Raw genomic sequence first — 18,121 nt, 5'->3', positions numbered from 1 at the left:
AAAAAAAAAAAAAAAAAAAGAACTGTAGACAGGACTAATGATAAAAAGATTGTATGTGTAAGATGCCAGAGATATTTACTGTTAGTATGAGGTCATAAGAGTATATGTTACATGTCTGGGCTAGATGAAAAAACAGTTTAAATGTTTTGGCTACAGAATTAGGAAAATAAATACCATAGCTTAAATTTTTAAAATGACTATCCAAGTTATAATGGGCAGTTTACTACACACTGAAAATCTAACTAGAATACAGTTATTCAAAATATCATTATTTTTAATTGGTTCTGATAAATACCACTCAGTTGTAGGAACTTCACAATAATTTATTAAAACCATAAAATTTAACTGATGTAACATTCAATACACTGGAATAAATATATACTGAATATTATCTGAATAACCATAAAATCCTTGATGAAGGCTTATGTGTAATCAAGTCAAACAGTAATAGAAGTTCCTAAATACTACTGTGAAAAAAGATGTAGAAAGCATTAAATACAACTTTAATACAAATCTGATACCATTAGATAAAGTTATTGAAAATGTAAAGGACAAAATAAACCTCCATTCATAATTTTCATGCTGAAGAATATAAATTCAGCCTTCTACTCCAAGTAAAGCATCAAGAAATAAAATGCACTAAAACAACAAAAACAAATCTGTCCCTACCAAATATTTTAGAATTTTAAAAATTAAAAGAGATACCAAATTTAGTGATTTTTTAAGTTATTAACATCAAAACTCATTATTTAAATATATATTTTTTCCTTTTAAAGCAAAAGGGAGAAGAACTTTTATAAATGTAAATATAAACTTACCTTTTTATCTTCCTTTACTTTGTGGGTTTTCTTCTTTATCTTCTTATCATCTACCTCCTGGTCAGATGTGATTGCAGGATTATCAATACCACCTTTCCAAGTTTCAACAGGAGACAGTAGTGGATCTTCTTCACTTCCACGATGCCTTCCTTTTCTTTTTGTTTTAGAAGTAGTGAAAGCCTCATCATCACTTGCATCTGAGTGTGTTCTTCTGTAGTATGACTTGGCTTTACTAAACAAGGTTTTAGATTTATATTTGTATTTTGAAGGCCTACGTTCCCCATGACCTTTTGAGGTCCTATCAGAAAACCCATTTTCTTCATCTCCTTGAGTGTTATTTACAAATGAGTTTCGAATTTTAATAATTCGATTCTGACTATCATCTGGGACAACATAAATCTCATCAGAATAGCCCTTCTGCTTGAAAATTGTGTCAAGGGGTTCCGCATAGTTATCTGAAGAATCCATATCTTCAGGATGTGCCAAAGGCACCCGGGAAGTCTGTTTTCTTGGATTTTTACCAATACCAGCTTCAATTGTTTTTAAAAGGTTTGGATCCAGTTTTTTCACATTTGTTTTAGGTACAACTGGTTTAGGTTTAATAGGTGGAGGCACTTTATGGTTACGTTCATGATCGTGACAATTTGGAGTGCTATGAACAGGATATTCGTTTCCTTCCAAATCTAACCTGTATCTGGAACGATCACTAGGTGTTGGAAGCAACTGTACATCATCTCCAATTGGACTATAAGGAGGTGGTGCTTCTGTGTCATCATCTGAATCAGGGTAGTTGTTATAGGGAAAACAGTCTCTTGGAGACGGTAGAAAAACATCTTCACTCTGATGAGTGGATTCCCTTGTATTATCAGACAAATAGGAATTTTCTATCATATTTTTTTTCTCTAGAACATCACTGAAAAACAAAGTGAAAACCTCAGTTTGCCTATGATACTGAGATAAAGAATATAATGCTGTAAATTTAGCAGTTATCTCAGTTGCAATGTGTTCTCCTTCAGTCATTAACTCCTTGATAGCCTCATTTTCAAAGAAATCAGCTTGACTGTCGGTAACTGCCACCAGTTGTACAGGAATAGTATCTTGAACTTCTGATAGAAATGCACGAAGCATTCCCATTGATGCTTTCCTTTTTGCAGAATAAACTAATATATACCCATGAACCAGTTCATCTTTTCTTACTCCAATTGAGGAGTGGTATGACAATATTGTGATCTGTATTCGCCTCCTTTTTTCACCAATAATTTTGTCAAGCATTAAAGAATTATTCTGTCCAGCTTGAGCAGCACTGCAAGAATGAGAGTCAAGGAAAGGTGAAAGAATAAGATCCACACTAAATGGATCGCCACACATGGCACACATGACAATTCTCAAGTCAGCTTCTGACACATCCTTATTGATAGGAACTGGGCTCACCACATCTAAATTGTGTTTAACTGATTCCAATACTCCTCTTAGAGCTTGCTTTATTTGTGATTCATTAAATTTACGAGGATATGTACCAGTAGGTACGTCTACAAAAGGACACTGCAATTTGTTGGCCAACTGCTGACCCTGGTGCCTGAGAATTGGTAGATTTTTACTAATGGAATCCCTCTGATTAGCAAGAATTAATGTAAATGGAAGATTAGTCATATATTTATCTTTTCTGATCTGAGATGCTTCGGTTCTTATTTTTCCAATAAATTCTCCAATAAAACTCAGTGACTCGATGGAATTGAATACACAGAAGCACCCATGTGGTTTAAAGGCTGCAGTCCATAGCTGACTCAAAATGTAAGGCGATTTGGCATCAACAGGCCGAAGATCAAGTTCATAAATTTTTCCATCTAAGGCATACTCATCATCAGTGGATTGAGTCCTTATCTCATTTGCTAGTTCCTGGGCAAGGCCATCTTTCCCTAAAATGAAAAGATTAACTTTGTCTATATTGGTACTATCATGATACAAGCGTACGCGGTTATGATCCATCTCTAATAGACTAGTGGCAAGTAAATTTTCCACTTTAATGTCTGTACAATATTGGCCACTGAGGCATGTTTCTTTAGTGGGATGATAAACAAATCCTATATGCTTAAGTAGAAGAGATTCTCTATCAGGTGCAAGTTTCTGTAAAGCTTTATATCTAGGTTCTTCACTTAGAACTGTATGAATTTCACTCATTTTATCAGAACTTGGTGTTGCATTAAGATCTAAATCATAAAAAAGTTCAGAATGTTCAAAAAGCATTTCCTGAAACTCTTCTTTGGCTTTTTCTACTATCTCTCGCTGATGTCTACCATATACTTCTTTGCTATCAGCCTCAGTGATATATTTGAATGCTTCATCCTCCATGACAAAACACATAACTTCCTCCCATGGCTGCCCCGGTGAAATGAACTGAATTTTTTCTAAAGTCTTCTTGAATTTCTCCTTCATTTCTATTCTTCTTTTCTCTGATATCAGATGTTGTACATGGTTTTGATAGACTTTTTCTGCTTCTAAAGTGCTCAGAAGGTCGAATGGGATCCGTCTATCATTAATTTTGTCTATATGGTCAGTTTCATCCCAAGGTGTTTTTTCTAGCACCACAAAACATAACTGGAAATCTGCTCTCTTTTCCATTAACTTCAAAGCTTCCAACCAATTCAAATGTTCAATCTCTTCTAGATCTGGCAAGAGAGTATTAAAAGCCCTTGGTAAGGTACTTATATATTCTTCTCTCCTTTTTCTTATATGTTCCTGTTTGAGTTGCTCTATATGCTTTGAGAATGTATTTCTGGCCTTTCTTGTTCCCTCTAAGTTGATATATTCTTCATAATCAGGATGATTTTTTAATTTATTACTAACAGTTTTCCAAGTTGCATGATAATCTCTCACAGTCTGTACAAGTTTTTCAAACTTGTCTGTTGCTGTGACAACAAGTTGTCTCTGTGTTTTATAAGCATCCAGATAGGGAATAATTTTAGGTTTGCCACGAGTTTTATCCAACATTTGTACCAAAGCAGTGAAACATGTCTCAATGTTGACATTAAATCGTGCTGATGTTTCCACTACTAGAAGGTTCTTTTTGTTTGAGGCAAAGGCTTGAACTTCTCTAAGGTAATGGTCCACACATTCATCACATTTAGTTGCTGCTATTATCACAGGCTTTTTGGATTTTGATAGCTGGACAAAAAGGTTATTCACAAATTTAAGTTGATCATCAAACTTCCTATTACATCCTTGACTCACATCAATACACAATAAAAATCCATCTACATTGAGTTTCCCTTCAGGCATTTGCTTCTGTTCAAAGTCTTGCTCCAAGCCTAGCTGATCAGTACAAATGTACATTAGTTTTTCTGCTGACTGCAATTTTGAGGCAGCTGCACGTTTTATATATGGTTGCAAATTTGTACTTCGATGAGGCAAGAAAGTCTGGTCATCAATGAACTCTGTTTGTTCAATGACATGAATTTTGCATTCTACACCATCTTCACCATTTTGTGTTATGTCACCCCAGTATAAAAAGTGATCATTGTTTACTACTCGGCCTCCAAAGTCAATGGTGCTAAGCACAGAAGTATGCTCTGGATAATATTCATCTGCTTTTGAACGTACAAATCTATTGCACAAACAAGATTTTCCAACTCCACAGTTTCCTTTGTCTTTTTCAGTCCCAGAGAGTCCAACTACACTGACAGTATAAGATGGGGGTCGAGGCTCTTTGTTTTTTGCCATCATAACTCTTTTCTCATGTCTTTACATTCATAAAGATAACCATATATACTTTTCATTCTGAAAATAAAACCATCTCAAAATACAGATCCTGAATTTCAGAATTATATTTGGTTCTTTGTAGTTCCCTCATTGCCAAAGAAAGGTCTTCTTCGAGATCATATGGATCATCTTCCTAGAAAGGGGAAAAAAAACGAAAAACTTACATGAGTTACACATGTGGAAATACACAAAGTAAAAATGTTAATAACAAAGTTTACGTAAACTAATAATTCTAATAATGTTGCATATATATAAAGAAATCATATAAACAACTTATAATTTACTTTTATAAATGCACATGGCCTCAAATTTTAAGGTAAATCTAACAGTAACTGCTATAAATCTAATGGCTCACAAGCATTAAAATGAATTCCTAAAGCCTCTAGTAACCAAATGAGGGTTCTGCTTCTAATTACTCCTTCTTACGGATTTGAGAAAAATAACTAATCTTTCCTACTCCTTTAATTTTCTTGCCTTAAGACTTTGTAAATAAAGGATAACTAAAATGCACTGCTTTATCAACTAACTTACAGCTTTTACTCTATTTTGTTTTATACTGTGTCAAGGGTAGAATCAAGGGCCCTAGTGCTAGCATGCTCTAAGCAAGTACTCTAAAACAGCTGTAATCTCCAGCCTCATGCTGTAAAAAGCATAAAATAACTGACTTTAGATAACAGAATTCCTCAAAGTGTATTTCCCCAGGATTTTTATTTTAGGAGTTTTTGTTTGGTTGTTTGTTTTTGGTAAGTTTCAACACTCATGTGAAATTTACTAGATATGATCCTCCCAAAATTGAGACAGCAGAATAGAAAAGGATGAGAGGTAAAGGGAAGGAGTTGTTAATACTATTGAAAACTTTCAACTAAACCCTGATCTCCACCAAAATACTCACATCTTTAGTAATATCTATTATATATGTTTATCCAAATACAATGTAACTCATAAATCTAACGCTGGACACTATGACTTTCTAAGAGTTTAGACTTGGGCTAGTGAATGCAGCTTAGTGGTAGACAACTTGATTTAATTAATTAATCAAAGCAATTTTGGTATTTTTTTTAAGGGCAAGAACAAAAACCTCTAATAAATTAATAATTGGAAGCCTGCTTTTCTACTATGTACATGTTATTTAAATTCAATTTGAAATTCTCTTTCAATTATGATCAGCACTAATATGTTACTAGGACAATTATGCATATAGCTCCTTTCTTGTGAAATTTTACTTTCATACACAGTAACTTACTCTCCTAACATTGAGCCAATTTATTTTACTTATGATGAAAGCAAGAAATAGTAATGGTGGTAGTAGTAGTGGTAATGGCCTGCATGAAATTACATGGTTTGGATCAATTTTACATACTCACTCATAGTGCTGCTTTTAATAGCTCGCAGTGAGGGCTCTCACATTTCTTTAAACTCATCTTAGAAGCTTAGGGTTTATAACAAGAAAGTTATGTCAAGAGTGCCAATTAACTTTATAGAAAATAATGATATTATATTTAACTTTATAGAAATTGATACTATAGATATTTGTGTGAAACTTTCCTAGAACTCTTTTTAAAAATAAAACCATTTCCTAGAACTAAGTTTTCTAAAAATTTACTAGGCCATTCATACTCTGCATTGTCTTTTAAATAAAGTTTAATAACATGCAGTGACTTTCTACAAATTAAAAAGCTACACAAGAAACCTAGAAAAATGAAAAAAAAATCTTAGGAATTCAATTTAACCTAAAATATTTTTAGAGACTAGAATGCTATTGACTAGAGCCTGGGTAAAGTGTGAAGGGACTGAATAATGAAGAGTGGATGGACAATGGGTACTGAAGTACAGTTGGACAGTAGAGATAACTTCTAATGTTCTAAATCACTGCAGACTAATCAGAATTGAAAACAAATATTTTAAAGTAACTAGTAGAGAGGTGTAATGGCTAATTTTGGTTGTTTACTTGACACACTTGGAAAGAAGGAGTGCCTTACCTACAGTGGGCAGCGCCATTCCCGGGCAGGTGGGCATGAACTATATAAGGTAGCTAAGCCAAGCCAGGGAAAATAACCCACTATGGCACTTTCCTTCATGGTTCCTGTGCTGACTTCCCTCAATGATGAACTGTAACTATACACCAAACAAACCCTTTCCTCCTCAAGTTTGTTTTAGTCAATGTTTTATCACAGTAACAGAGAACGAAACTTAGAATGAGCCTGACCATGTTGTTTTGGCAGAAGACTGTGGCTCATTTGGGAGCTTTTGGCTAAAAAAGGTAGAATGCTTAGAGTTTAACAAACTGTTGTTGAAGCTTGGAAGATATGTGGATAAAACTGCAGGTTGAATGCCTGGCTTGTGATGTTTCAGAGGACTCAGTTTCAATACTTAGACTTCAGTCTCTCAAAGACTATTCCTGTAACACTTTAAGAATCTATGTAACTAACCTAAAATTGTTGCTTTAAGTAAGACAACCAATGTTGGTAGGCTGAGGCTGAAAAATTAGCAATTTGTAAGAGAGGAGCATCACTGAGGTGAAATCGGGGAAGCAGTTCGCAGAGCCAGCACATAGCTAGGGGTGAGGGGTGAAGCCTAAATCTGAAGCTGAAAGCAGAACTTGGCAGTATGTAAGACTCCCATATGGTGTGGTTCTGAAGGCATGAAGAGGTTACAGAGAGCAGTTGAGTCTTGGCACTGTATGGCAACATCAAAGATCCCTGAAGAGAGGCCAGGAGAGGGTACTGGTCAAGGTTACATCTCAGTTGCAGTAGAAACCCTAGTACCAAAAGAATCATATACAGAAGCTGTGGCTTGACACTGCCTGAGGCCAGGAAAGGTCATTGGTGAAGATACAGCCTGTTACAAGTTGACAGTCTAGCATACTGAAAATGCAAGGACCACAGAATGACTACAAGGGACAGTGGTAGTTAGGTGCATAGTGGACTTGGCCTGAGACTAAGAGACAAACTGCATGGGCTGTTCTGATATCAAAAGATATGCCAATTTCTCCAATCCAACCACTTATCACACGTGCTAAAATGCCACATTATATCTCATATACACAGAACTACTGTCAGTTAACAAACATAAATCTATAAACGCTAATCTTTAATAAAACTTTTGTCCCCTTTCATAAAATTGTTGCATCTATTTATAAAAAGTATGATTTTTTTTAAAAAAATATTTATGCCTTTATAGTTTTGCTTTGTCCTTAATATCTCTACCCTTAAATGTGCGCGTGCGCACACACACACACACACACAAACACACACACACACACACACACACAAAACTTACCAGTTCCTGCCCATCTTTACTACTAAAACCCGGATTCTATTCACCATCATGTTTGGTAAATGATTTTAACTTCATTTCCTTGCATAATTACTATTCCCTTTCTCTGGTCTTTTGATATCAGAACAGCCAGGATCTTGCTAAAATATAAACTAGAGCTAGCCATTCTTCTGTTAAAAACTTTCCAGTACTTTTAAAAGGAAAAGCCAAATCTTTAATGTCCTACCACTCTAATTCCTGTATACTACAATGTTCTCATACATCTCTGAGCTACTTTCCCAAATTCTCATTCTGTTTCAGTCACAGTGAGGCACACAATATGCTTAATACATTCCTTCTTTGTACTTTCTCCAGTATTCCCAAAACTAGTGCATAACTAACATAAGTATTGTATGTCATTAACTCTACCTCTCTCCCATTTCACTCCAGATTTAAGAGCCAAAAAGGGCACAAATCTATATCCATCACACTAATATAACAAGCCTAACAGTACTCCACAAAACAGATTTATAAGTCTTAATATTAAGCTGAAAACTTTTCTAAAAATGAAGGTATTTGAATCAAAGTAAATTATGATTCATAATAATGTATATGGCCAGAATAAGCATATATTTTTATTTATAAATGTTAAAACTAATTTTTAAAAGAGAGACAAAGGGACTAGAAAGATGATTCAGCAGTTAAGAATATTTGCTGCTCTTAAGGGGACTTAAGTTCCACTCCCAGTACCCACATGGCAGCTTACAACCATCTAACACTCCAGTTCTAGGAGTTCCAACATCCTCTTCTGGTCTCCACAGCAATGCATGCATATGATGCACATACAAACATGCAGGCAAAGCACAGATACACATAAAATTAAAAATAAATTTAAAAATCTAAAAATAATATAGTCCTAAAATAACTGACTTTAAGTATCTTTTTACAAGCCACAGTATTTATTATGAAATTATATTTCTAAGACCTGATTATACAGAAATAACTTTATAATTACTTGCTCAATCTTAAATATCCCATGTAACCAAACATTTCCAAAGACAGACCTAACACAAAGATCATTCTATATTCAATAAGCTAAAGTGAACTTTTCCAGAATAACATAAGGAAAAAACTTCATACTAAAAAATTAGTGTAAACCTGAAATATTTTTCCTGTTAATGTTGCTAATTCTTGATGACAAACTTATCAATGTCATAAGCAAAACCAGGTAACATTATAGCATATGTAAGGTAGCTAAGTAATTCAACAATGTAATAATGAAAATCAATCATGCCATTTTGATTTTTAAAATTTTACCACTGAACCAAGATTTCTGCCACAAAAACACAATCTTTAGATGTAATATAAATCATAAGTTTATATTATAAAGAAATTATAGTATACTATAAGAAATCAATTTTATGAATTTGTCTTTAGATTAAATTATAGTCAAGTTATAGAGAGAATCTTTTAAAATTTTTTTAACAATTATGTAGTGACTAAACTGAAAGTTTTAGAATTTTCTGTTTTTACCCAATCTCCTAGTTCCCAGATTACCTTATAGAAACGGGGAGTAAAATAATATTTAGCAATTAATAAATGAATCAATCCCCAGGCTCAGTATACAGAGCTCTAAAACCATTATATAATCCTGATGCCACATTTGTTGGCATAATTAATAGAAATCTACACACTGCTATAAACCTATGAAGTCTAATGAGAATACTCTAATCTAAAATGTCCAGCATCTTCCTAAACCCTATAGTTTGATCACTTACATAACACTACAGACTGATAAACAGTAAAGTACTTCTAGGAGGTAGATAGTGAGGGATCCAAGCAGGAACTCTGGGCTTCCTAACACTATTCAATAAAAGTAATTCTTTTATCCATTTCTATCTTTTGATATTTCAAATTTGCTGGGAGGGGATTTTATTGATGAAAGGCATTTTTAAACCAGCTAGACTATTCCCAAGCAGAGTAATGGCAGACCTTACTACTTAATCTAACTTTCATCGATCTTTCACTCATCAACATGCTTTTTCCCCTATGCCTTTATGAGAAAGCTATCCCAAATTTATACTAGTCTATTTCCTTATTCAGTGGAAATAAAAGTATCAAAGGCCATCTCATTTCTATCAACTTAAGAGAACGACCTGTATCTATGTTTAGCCACTACCTGCTTAACCTTATGCCAGAGACTTAGAAAATCTAAAGGCACTATAAGGAAGGTCCAAAGGTACTATAAGGAAGTTCACTGAAGACAGTATTATGAATATGTATGCTCACCCTCTTTGAAAAACTAAGAAATAGGAGAAGAGAATACTTTTAATTGCTTTCTTTATTTGTAGTGCTACACAGAAAAGGACCCATGATTTTCATTAAATGATTGTAACCTAGGTTTTCCAATGTTTTAAACATATTCATTTTGTATGTGTGTGGGCATATGTACAGGTGTGTCTATAGATGAGAGGAAAACTTGCAGGAGTCAATTCTCTTTACACCATGATAACTCAGGTCATCAGGCTTGACAGCAAACATATTTATAAACACTGAGCCATCTCAGTGGTCCTAGTTCCATAATTTTCTTTTTAAAGATGAGAATAGCAGCAACAGGAAGAAGTATAGAGTTTTAAAACACTGGACATTTAAAAAGGGGTGTCAAGAGGCTAAGAAACATTTTTCACACTATAGATACACACACACACACACACACACACACACAAACCTTGCTGGTCAAGGTAACTCATGCCTACGACTCCATCATCTGGGAAGATAAGGGAGAAGGCACATCCAGTCTTGTCTATATATTAAGTTCTGGATCAGCCTGTACGAAAAGAGCCTGCCTTAGTAAGTCTAAAAAATAAACAAGCACCATGATTTGTGCCTGTTATCACAACACAATCACACAAGGCAAAGGTAGGAGGATCAGAAATTCAAGGTCACCTTTGGCTAAACAGCAACTTGGAAGCCAGCCTGGTATATACCAGATTTGTCTTTAAAACAAACAAAAACTCCATACTACCACTCCTCTTTATAGCTCTAAAAAGATAGAAGCAATGTGATATGTATCATGGAGTTTAAAAATGCAGTTATGAATTCAAATATGCTCTACTAGATCAAGGTTTGGAAAACTTTTTTCTATAATGGGTTGCACATACCATCTAGTGTCTGTCATATTACTTGACTTAAGAATAAAATGATCTTGATATATTACAATGTCATTTAGACACACGGGTATTTGCATTTCATATTGTGTTCATATATTTTAAAATATTATTCTGATAGCTTTGACAGTTATTTTGTAATATAAAAGGGTATTACAGAGAAATAAATGGTCAGACAAAGGCCACAGTTTACAAATTTTAGATGATTTTTATTTTGTATGCTATGTGTTTTTATTTTGCTTACATGTATATATGTGCACCACACATATACCTGGTGTCTGTGGAAGCCCAAAGTGGGTGTCAGGTTGAGTAAAATCAGCCATGTGTATGCTGTGAATCAAACCCAGGAGTAGCTAGTGCTTTCTCTTCTCCACTGTGCCACTTCTCTAGTCCTCAGATGAAGAGTTTTGTGAACAAAAAAGATTTGATAGGGTTTGGTTTTCAAAGAGAAGCCATTCCAGATGTATGATTAATGAAGAGTGAATTGAGCACAGCAACCATATTGGAAAGTAGAGGAATATGCCTAGATTTAAAATATATCCTATAAAAGAACAAACAGGAGGTAGAGCTTGTAAAAGGAAACAGAAGAGTCTAAAAGTAGAATACAAGACAATGTGATGGGATACAAAGCCTACAAAAATGAATAGCTACTGTATGCTAAGCACCTGAACCATCAAAACTGAAAAGAACAATGCTAGACAGAGAACTTAGTGGCACATATGTCTAATATGAAATAAATGAGTCAATGTTTCTCAATGAAAAGCTAATCAGTTTTAGCAACAGATGGTGATATCACCTGAGTCTGTAGTGTTATCTCCAAGACAGGAAACTTGGTAATAAAATGAGGTAAAGACAAGATGAGTAACAAGAACAAAAAGGTCAGAAAAATTTAAGACCACTAGGTATTCCTAAAAATATCTGAAGAATCCTATACACCAGTGCCTTAAATGGCCAACACTTAAAAAGTGTTACCTTGGCTTTGAAAAGGAAAACATACAAATAATAAGCACAGAATTTTTCATCAGTAAAAGGGCATACTCAACAAGAAAATGGACAAACTATACCAAACCAGAAGCTAAGAACTATAGTCCAACTCTCAGGGCTGTTCAATGTCAAATACAGTGAGAATAGACAGTTTTTATTTCTCCATGATCTCTTTATTACCCTTGCATTTGTATTAATATTTCAACTTACTCATAAAGTACTAACTGATGCTCTTAAACTTTTACCTTGCATTTCTTCTCTCTTGCCAATCTGGCTTACACGTTCCCACATACTTTTGGTCCCTAAACATTACTACTTCAACATCTTTTGTTTTTTCCTCCTCACTATCTTAACTACTTTCAAAAAGTACCTCTATTATAGAAATTTCTTTATACCACATTATATGGATTTTGTTTTGTTTTACTTAATGTGTACAAGTACTTTGCCTGTATATTATGTCTGTGTGCTCCGTGAATTCAATGCCCATTAAGCCCATAAAAGGTCATTAGGTTCCCCTGGAACTGGAGTTACTGATAGTCTTTAGCCACAGTATGGGTGCTTGGAGTAGAATCTGGATCCTTAAGAAGAGTAGCCAACAATCTTACTGCAGAGTCCAATCTCCAGCCCTTTATAACAAATTTTAAATCAGTAAAGTACTATCCTGTAGCCAAATTAACCTGCTCTGTATTAGCCTCACATTTAACTATTTTTACATTGTTCCACATCTCAAATTCTCCCCACCCCACCCCAAAACTATAAGCTCTGGAGGATGGAGACATGGCTCAACAGTTAGTAAGTGCACCACCATTCTAGCTCCAGGAGAGCTGATGCCCTCTTCTGGCCTCCAAGAGCACCCACATGCACATGTGTGTATATACAGGCACACATGTTGGAGGTGGGGCACCTCAATTTTAAAACAAACAAACAACTATAAGCTCTGATAGGAGTTAAGGCTATAGTTAATACACACTTTCTTGTATTGCTCAAAGTGCCTAGATATTCAATAAAAATAAATCTGCTAAGGATAAAAAGATTAATCAGAGGTTAAGGGAAAAAAGTAAAACCAATGTTAGCAATTAACTCTGCATGATAAAAAAGCTTGAGAAAAACTTAAGTGATGACTCTTAAGTCATATTTTAACCCTGAAATAAAAGTTACACCTAACTTTTCCTAAGTAATAGCTCTAATTCTAAGGGTCAGATGAAAAGTTACTATTTTATAGCACAGACTCATGGAGATTGCTTACAGAACACTAGGGGTTATAAAAAACAAAAAAAACAAAAAAACAAATGGGGTGGGGGGGGGGAGGAAGCGAGCAATCGAGCCCGTGCACACAGGTCAGCTCTGTTCTCTTTCCTGGACCTCACAGCACCTTTATCTACTTAGTCCTCTAAAGTTACTACCTCTCAAACTTAAGTCTGAACTACTTTCTACTCTCTAATCCATCTCTTTATCTCCACAGTATGTTATTAAGTGCTAAATAAATATAATGAACAATACATCAGAGACTTTAACACTTCTTAGTGCAGACTTCCATAGGTAAAAAAACAAAAACTGCCTTGGTTTTGGGAGGGTGAGTTATCAAAGGAAGTCTCATGGCATCTAGGGGAAGACTCCAGGGACCTAAGGAGCAGAGCTTGAAACTCAGTTAAAGGATGTATTTTAAATTCTTATGTCTGACTTTTGTTTTAATTCTAATGTTCCATTCTAGTTTGTTTGCAGTACTAGGAAATGTAACAAGGGCCCTGTACTATATACATGCTAGATAAGTATTGTACACCAACCCAACACACACAAACATTTCCCCCTAGTTTGATAAAATCAACAAAACCTTGCACTTAAATGGCTCATTACAGAAATTGTCAAATGAAAAATATATGACTTTACTAAACTTTCTTCAGTATTCTTTTAGACACATTTCTTTCTTGTACTTAATGATTATTCCAAACATGAAATAACACTATAGACTACTTCTTCAATTAACCACAGTGCTTTCTTGATTTGCAAAGAAAAAACTATGTATCCAAATAAATTGTAGGAAAGTTTAGTACAGTATTCATGAAACTGTTTTCTTCAACAACTGAGGATGTTGGTAAAGTAAAAATGATTGCCTAGTATGTTCAAGGGCCTGGTTCAATTCTACAACAGCAGAGTGTGTGCCTCTCTCTCTCTCTCTCTCTCTCTCTCTCTCTCTCTCTCTCTCTCTCTCTGTGTGTGTATATATATATATAAAACTATTATTCAAAAGTTAAGCCATAACTTCCAATACCCTCTGAAAGGCAAATACAGCATTTTATTTCATATAAAGCCTTAACCTTCAAGGTGAAAAATTTTTATCACCAAAAAATGTGTTAAATCTGCCTTTTTAAAAAAGAGGAGAGATGGGACAAAAATAGTCAATGTAAATACCATGTAAGAGAATTGCAATATTAAGACACTGAATCAATTTTGAAAGAGACTGGAGATGTAGCTTGGAGGTAGAGCACCAAGCAACATCCTGTTTCAATGTCCAGCACCATGAGAAGAAAAAAAAAAAAAATCTAATCACCTATACAGTTTAAATGGACAAAGATAAAAAAACCAATAAGCACAATTCTGTGACAGCGTTTTCTATCCACATGTAACCAAGCCCATTACCAATGCGCTAAAATAAGGCATGCTGATTTGAGTTAAAGAATGTAGCCAAAGAAGACAGCCAAATCAATAGTTAACTAATTGTCTATACTGTTGGATTCTGCTTTGAACCAATCAGATCAATAGCTATGGTTCTTTAATAAGCACATACACCTCACCTTTAAATCCACAATTTCTATAAACCTCCCCAATGCCTTATCAGGCTTTTGTGACCCACAGTTATGACTTTCTTCCTCTGCTCTACATTCTATAGACAGGTAAAATATAGGTCAATTACAAAGGATTTTTTAAAAGGCACAAAATGAGAAATTTAAAATTAAAGCAACATTTTTCTGGAAGCTGCAGGTTACTTTAAACTACTAGTTTTAGTATGTAAAAATACTGAAAAGGAGTAGCATCCAAATAAACTGGAACTGACAGTAAAATATTTCCAAACATTCTGGTGAAGTCTATATTTATACCAAAGTATTTTTCCGGAATAGTCACATCTGGATGTAATGGTTGCCGGAAGAACTGTCTTAGATGGAGATTGAGAGAACTCTTCCATGAAGTAAGGGATCTCCTCAAAGCTGGTAAACAATCCCTAATATCCTGTTCAAATTGGATATTGGTTTTGAATTTAAGTAAAAAGGGCAATCCCCACCTCACACACCTGCCGAAGGCAACATGCACAAACACTAGTAAACAGAGAAAAAAATGTTTCATTACTTGACCAGTTTTTAAAATGTCCTTGGTTTCTACCTTCCTCAAAGAAAAAATAAGCTGATGACATATAAGGTTAGATGGCTGAGAAAGTCCACTCATCTCACTATCTTGGTTTTGATTTAGTATATTTTCCTTGTTATTTACTCAGCACTGGCCCAAACTGGATTCCCATCATATGGTAAAAGTACGAACTTCTCCCCTCCAACTTTCTCGGAATTTTATTAGTCGTTCTAATAGTTTGTCCTTACTTTCTAGCTCCCTGCAGCCTCAGCTTCTCCAGAGCTTGCACCTCACTTGCATTTCCAATAGCGCTGGAGAGGGAGGGTGTGAGGGAGTGTATTTATGTGTGGATAAGTGCACGCGCGCTCCCGAGCTGCTCCCCACCCCCACCCCGATACTTTTCTTTGCTTGGGAACCGAGGGAAATTTTTAGAGGTTATTCCAGCAAAAACTCGGGATCCAAGCCCCAACCCTGGGAGCAGTCAAACGACAGGAAGGAGTCCCGTGTTTGGGTTGCGCAGTGCAACTTCTCACTCCCTTACCCCGAAGCTTTAGCAGCTGGGAACGTGCTGGCGAACCTAGGGAGGAGCCGAGGAGATAAGAAAAAAGTGAAAGGGCCGATCCCCCGGAAAGGCGGTTAAGTTTGCAAGCCGCGGTCCTGGGTCTGCGGATCCGCGCCCACCGCGCTCCCCCTTCCAGGTGGAACTCGTTAGCGGCAGCAGCAGCCCAGCCGGCCGGCCGACCCCGCCACCTTCCTTCCCCGCGCAACCCTCCAAGCCCCGGACAAGTGAAGGTGGCGGCGCGGGGAGAGGACGCCTGGCGGGGCCGGCACGAGCTCGGCGACCAGCAGGCCTCCGCCGCCCCCGGCCCGGTCACCTGTGGAGAAAGCGGCCCCCTCTCCGGCCTCTCTGCCCTTCAGCCGACCGTATCCCCGCGGCCCGGCCTGCGAGGACCCAGCCGCCCAGCCCCAGCCCCTTCAACTGGTTACAACCGGCGGCGGCGGCGGCGGCGACCGAGGGTCCCCGGCGGGAGGGGAGAGGCAGGCCCCGCGCAGCCGGCTCTCCGAGGTCCTACCTAACAACGCCGGTCTCCTCCGTCGCCTCCTCAACGGCAGCGGCCGCGGCGGTGGCGGCGGCAGCGACATTCCTGGGGAGCGCTCCCGCCGCCGCCGCCTCCTCCACTCTCGGCTCGCCTCTCGCGGCCGGCGCGCTCCCCGCGCCCTCGCCGACACACACGCCCCGAAAGCCCGAGCCCCGCGGCTCGCGCTGCCCGGTCACCCGCCCGCCCGCCGGCAGCGGCAGCCCCGACCCTCCCCCCTTCCCCCGCGCCCGCCGTCGCGCTGGGCTCAGTAATGGCGGCCACTCGGGCTCCTCGCGCTGACGGATCTCTCCCTCTCTCTCTCCCGAACTTTACCTCAGCATCTCTCCCGGCGCGCACCGCCGGAACGCACGCACGCGCGCGCGCGCGCGGCCGAGCGAGCGAGCGAAGCCACACACACCCGGCCGGGGGCGGCGCGGGCAGCACGGGGGCGCGCGTGAGTGCGTGCCCGCGCCGCCCGCCCCAGAATTCCCCCGCCCCGCGGCGCTCACCTCCAGACGCCTCCCGAGCCGCGATCCCGGTTCGGCCCCGCCCCTGCCCTCGTCTCCCGGGAGCCGAGAGAGGCGCGAGCTGCCGCGCCGGAGGGAGGGGGCGCGCGAGCGCGCGGGGCCGCGTCCCCGCTCCAGGCCCGCTTCCCATTGGCTTCTGCCCCTCCCCCTTTCTCCGCCTCTCCCACCCATTGGCTCCCGCTCCTACTCCCTTCCTTCTCACCTTTTCCCTGTTACCCATTGGCGTGAGTGGTTTTCCTCCGCTCTCCCCTTTCTCCGCGTTCCGCTCCTCCTCCGTCCCATCCTCCACGCTTCAGGCGTCTCACGCCGAGCATGGTCGCTGAGCCTTCCCCTACCCCTCTCCCTTGCCTTCCTTCGGTATTTGGCGGTAACTCGGAGTCCTGCAAAGGAACTCAGTGTTGTGTTAGCCGTTGCAAGGCATGGCTTGGGCGCCGAACGCTCCTCCATAAATCCCTTGGAGTCTTAGGTCTCTGGGCACTGAAGAATGCAAAGGAAAGAATGTGCCTGAGCTCCGTCGCAGAGACTTGCCTCTGTGTGTGTGTGTGTGTGTGTGTGTGTGTGTGTGTGTGTGTGTGTGCACCGCCAGTCCTGCCTGGTAATCTTACCGACCACAGACATCACTCTCCGGCACCTGGAGCCACTCAGACAGAAGCCTGAGCTAGTCGTGAGCAAGAGGAGTCCTTTCCCGGTGGGCACGACACAGATGCAGGCCCTTGATCCTGGCTATTCTTAGGGAAGTTGAGCCACACGCCAAGATTTAGATGGTTTAGGGTGGCCCCAAGGGCTCACCATAAGCTCAACTTCCAACTCTGTTTCCCGACTCTCATGATACTGCCTTAGAATACATTCGGTCTTCTTTTGAGACTTAGAAATTACAAGTTTGGGAGTACGTTGGTTGAGCTTTCCATGTATTATTATTCATCTGTGCATTGACGTGAAAAGGCAGAGAGAATTTGAACGAAGGAAATCTTGGCCTTTAAGCTCTGAAGGAACTGTTTGTGACTTTCCCAAGGTCACCCTAATTTTAAATGGAGATGTTAGAAGGAAAAAAATAAATAGATCTGCTCCAATTCATTGGTTCATGTAAAGTGACTTGGGGGGAGTATTTCTCTTTGGAGCAAGATTCATTTCCTGTGCTGAAAATAATTTATCATCAGTAAATATATAAAAATGCTTTAAAATTCAAATTATTCATA

At 38.5% G+C, this 18,121-nt stretch overlaps 1 protein-coding gene across 4 annotated transcripts in view; it reads right to left on the bottom strand.

Annotated features, from left to right (window-relative positions):
* The window catches only part of Arhgap5 (Rho GTPase activating protein 5), a 66,454-nt gene extending 49,526 nt beyond the window's left edge, over nucleotides 1-16,928 (bottom strand). For 2 of the 4 annotated variants that reach the window (XM_021178860.2, XM_021178862.2), the window contains exons 1-2: nucleotides 16,393-16,531; nucleotides 819-4,707 (exon numbers count right to left, since the gene is read on the bottom strand). In XM_021178860.2, the coding sequence (XP_021034519.1) occupies nucleotides 819-4,538 (3,720 nt within the window). In that variant the 5' untranslated portion in view covers nucleotides 4,539-4,707; nucleotides 16,393-16,531. Of the gene's footprint in view, nucleotides 1-818; nucleotides 4,708-16,392; nucleotides 16,532-16,731; nucleotides 16,818-16,907 lie in introns of those variants that run through there. The other 2 variants (XM_029484965.1, XM_021178861.2) reach the window with 2 other exon arrangements.
* Between the last annotated feature and the right edge of the window lie 1,193 nt (nucleotides 16,929-18,121).

Source organism: Mus caroli, chromosome 12, assembly GCF_900094665.2.
Source record: "Mus caroli chromosome 12, CAROLI_EIJ_v1.1, whole genome shotgun sequence".
Classification (NCBI taxonomy): domain Eukaryota; kingdom Metazoa; phylum Chordata; class Mammalia; order Rodentia; family Muridae; genus Mus; species Mus caroli.
The sequence above is the reverse complement of the archived record's forward strand: the minus strand, read 5'-3'. Positions and strand labels throughout refer to the sequence as shown.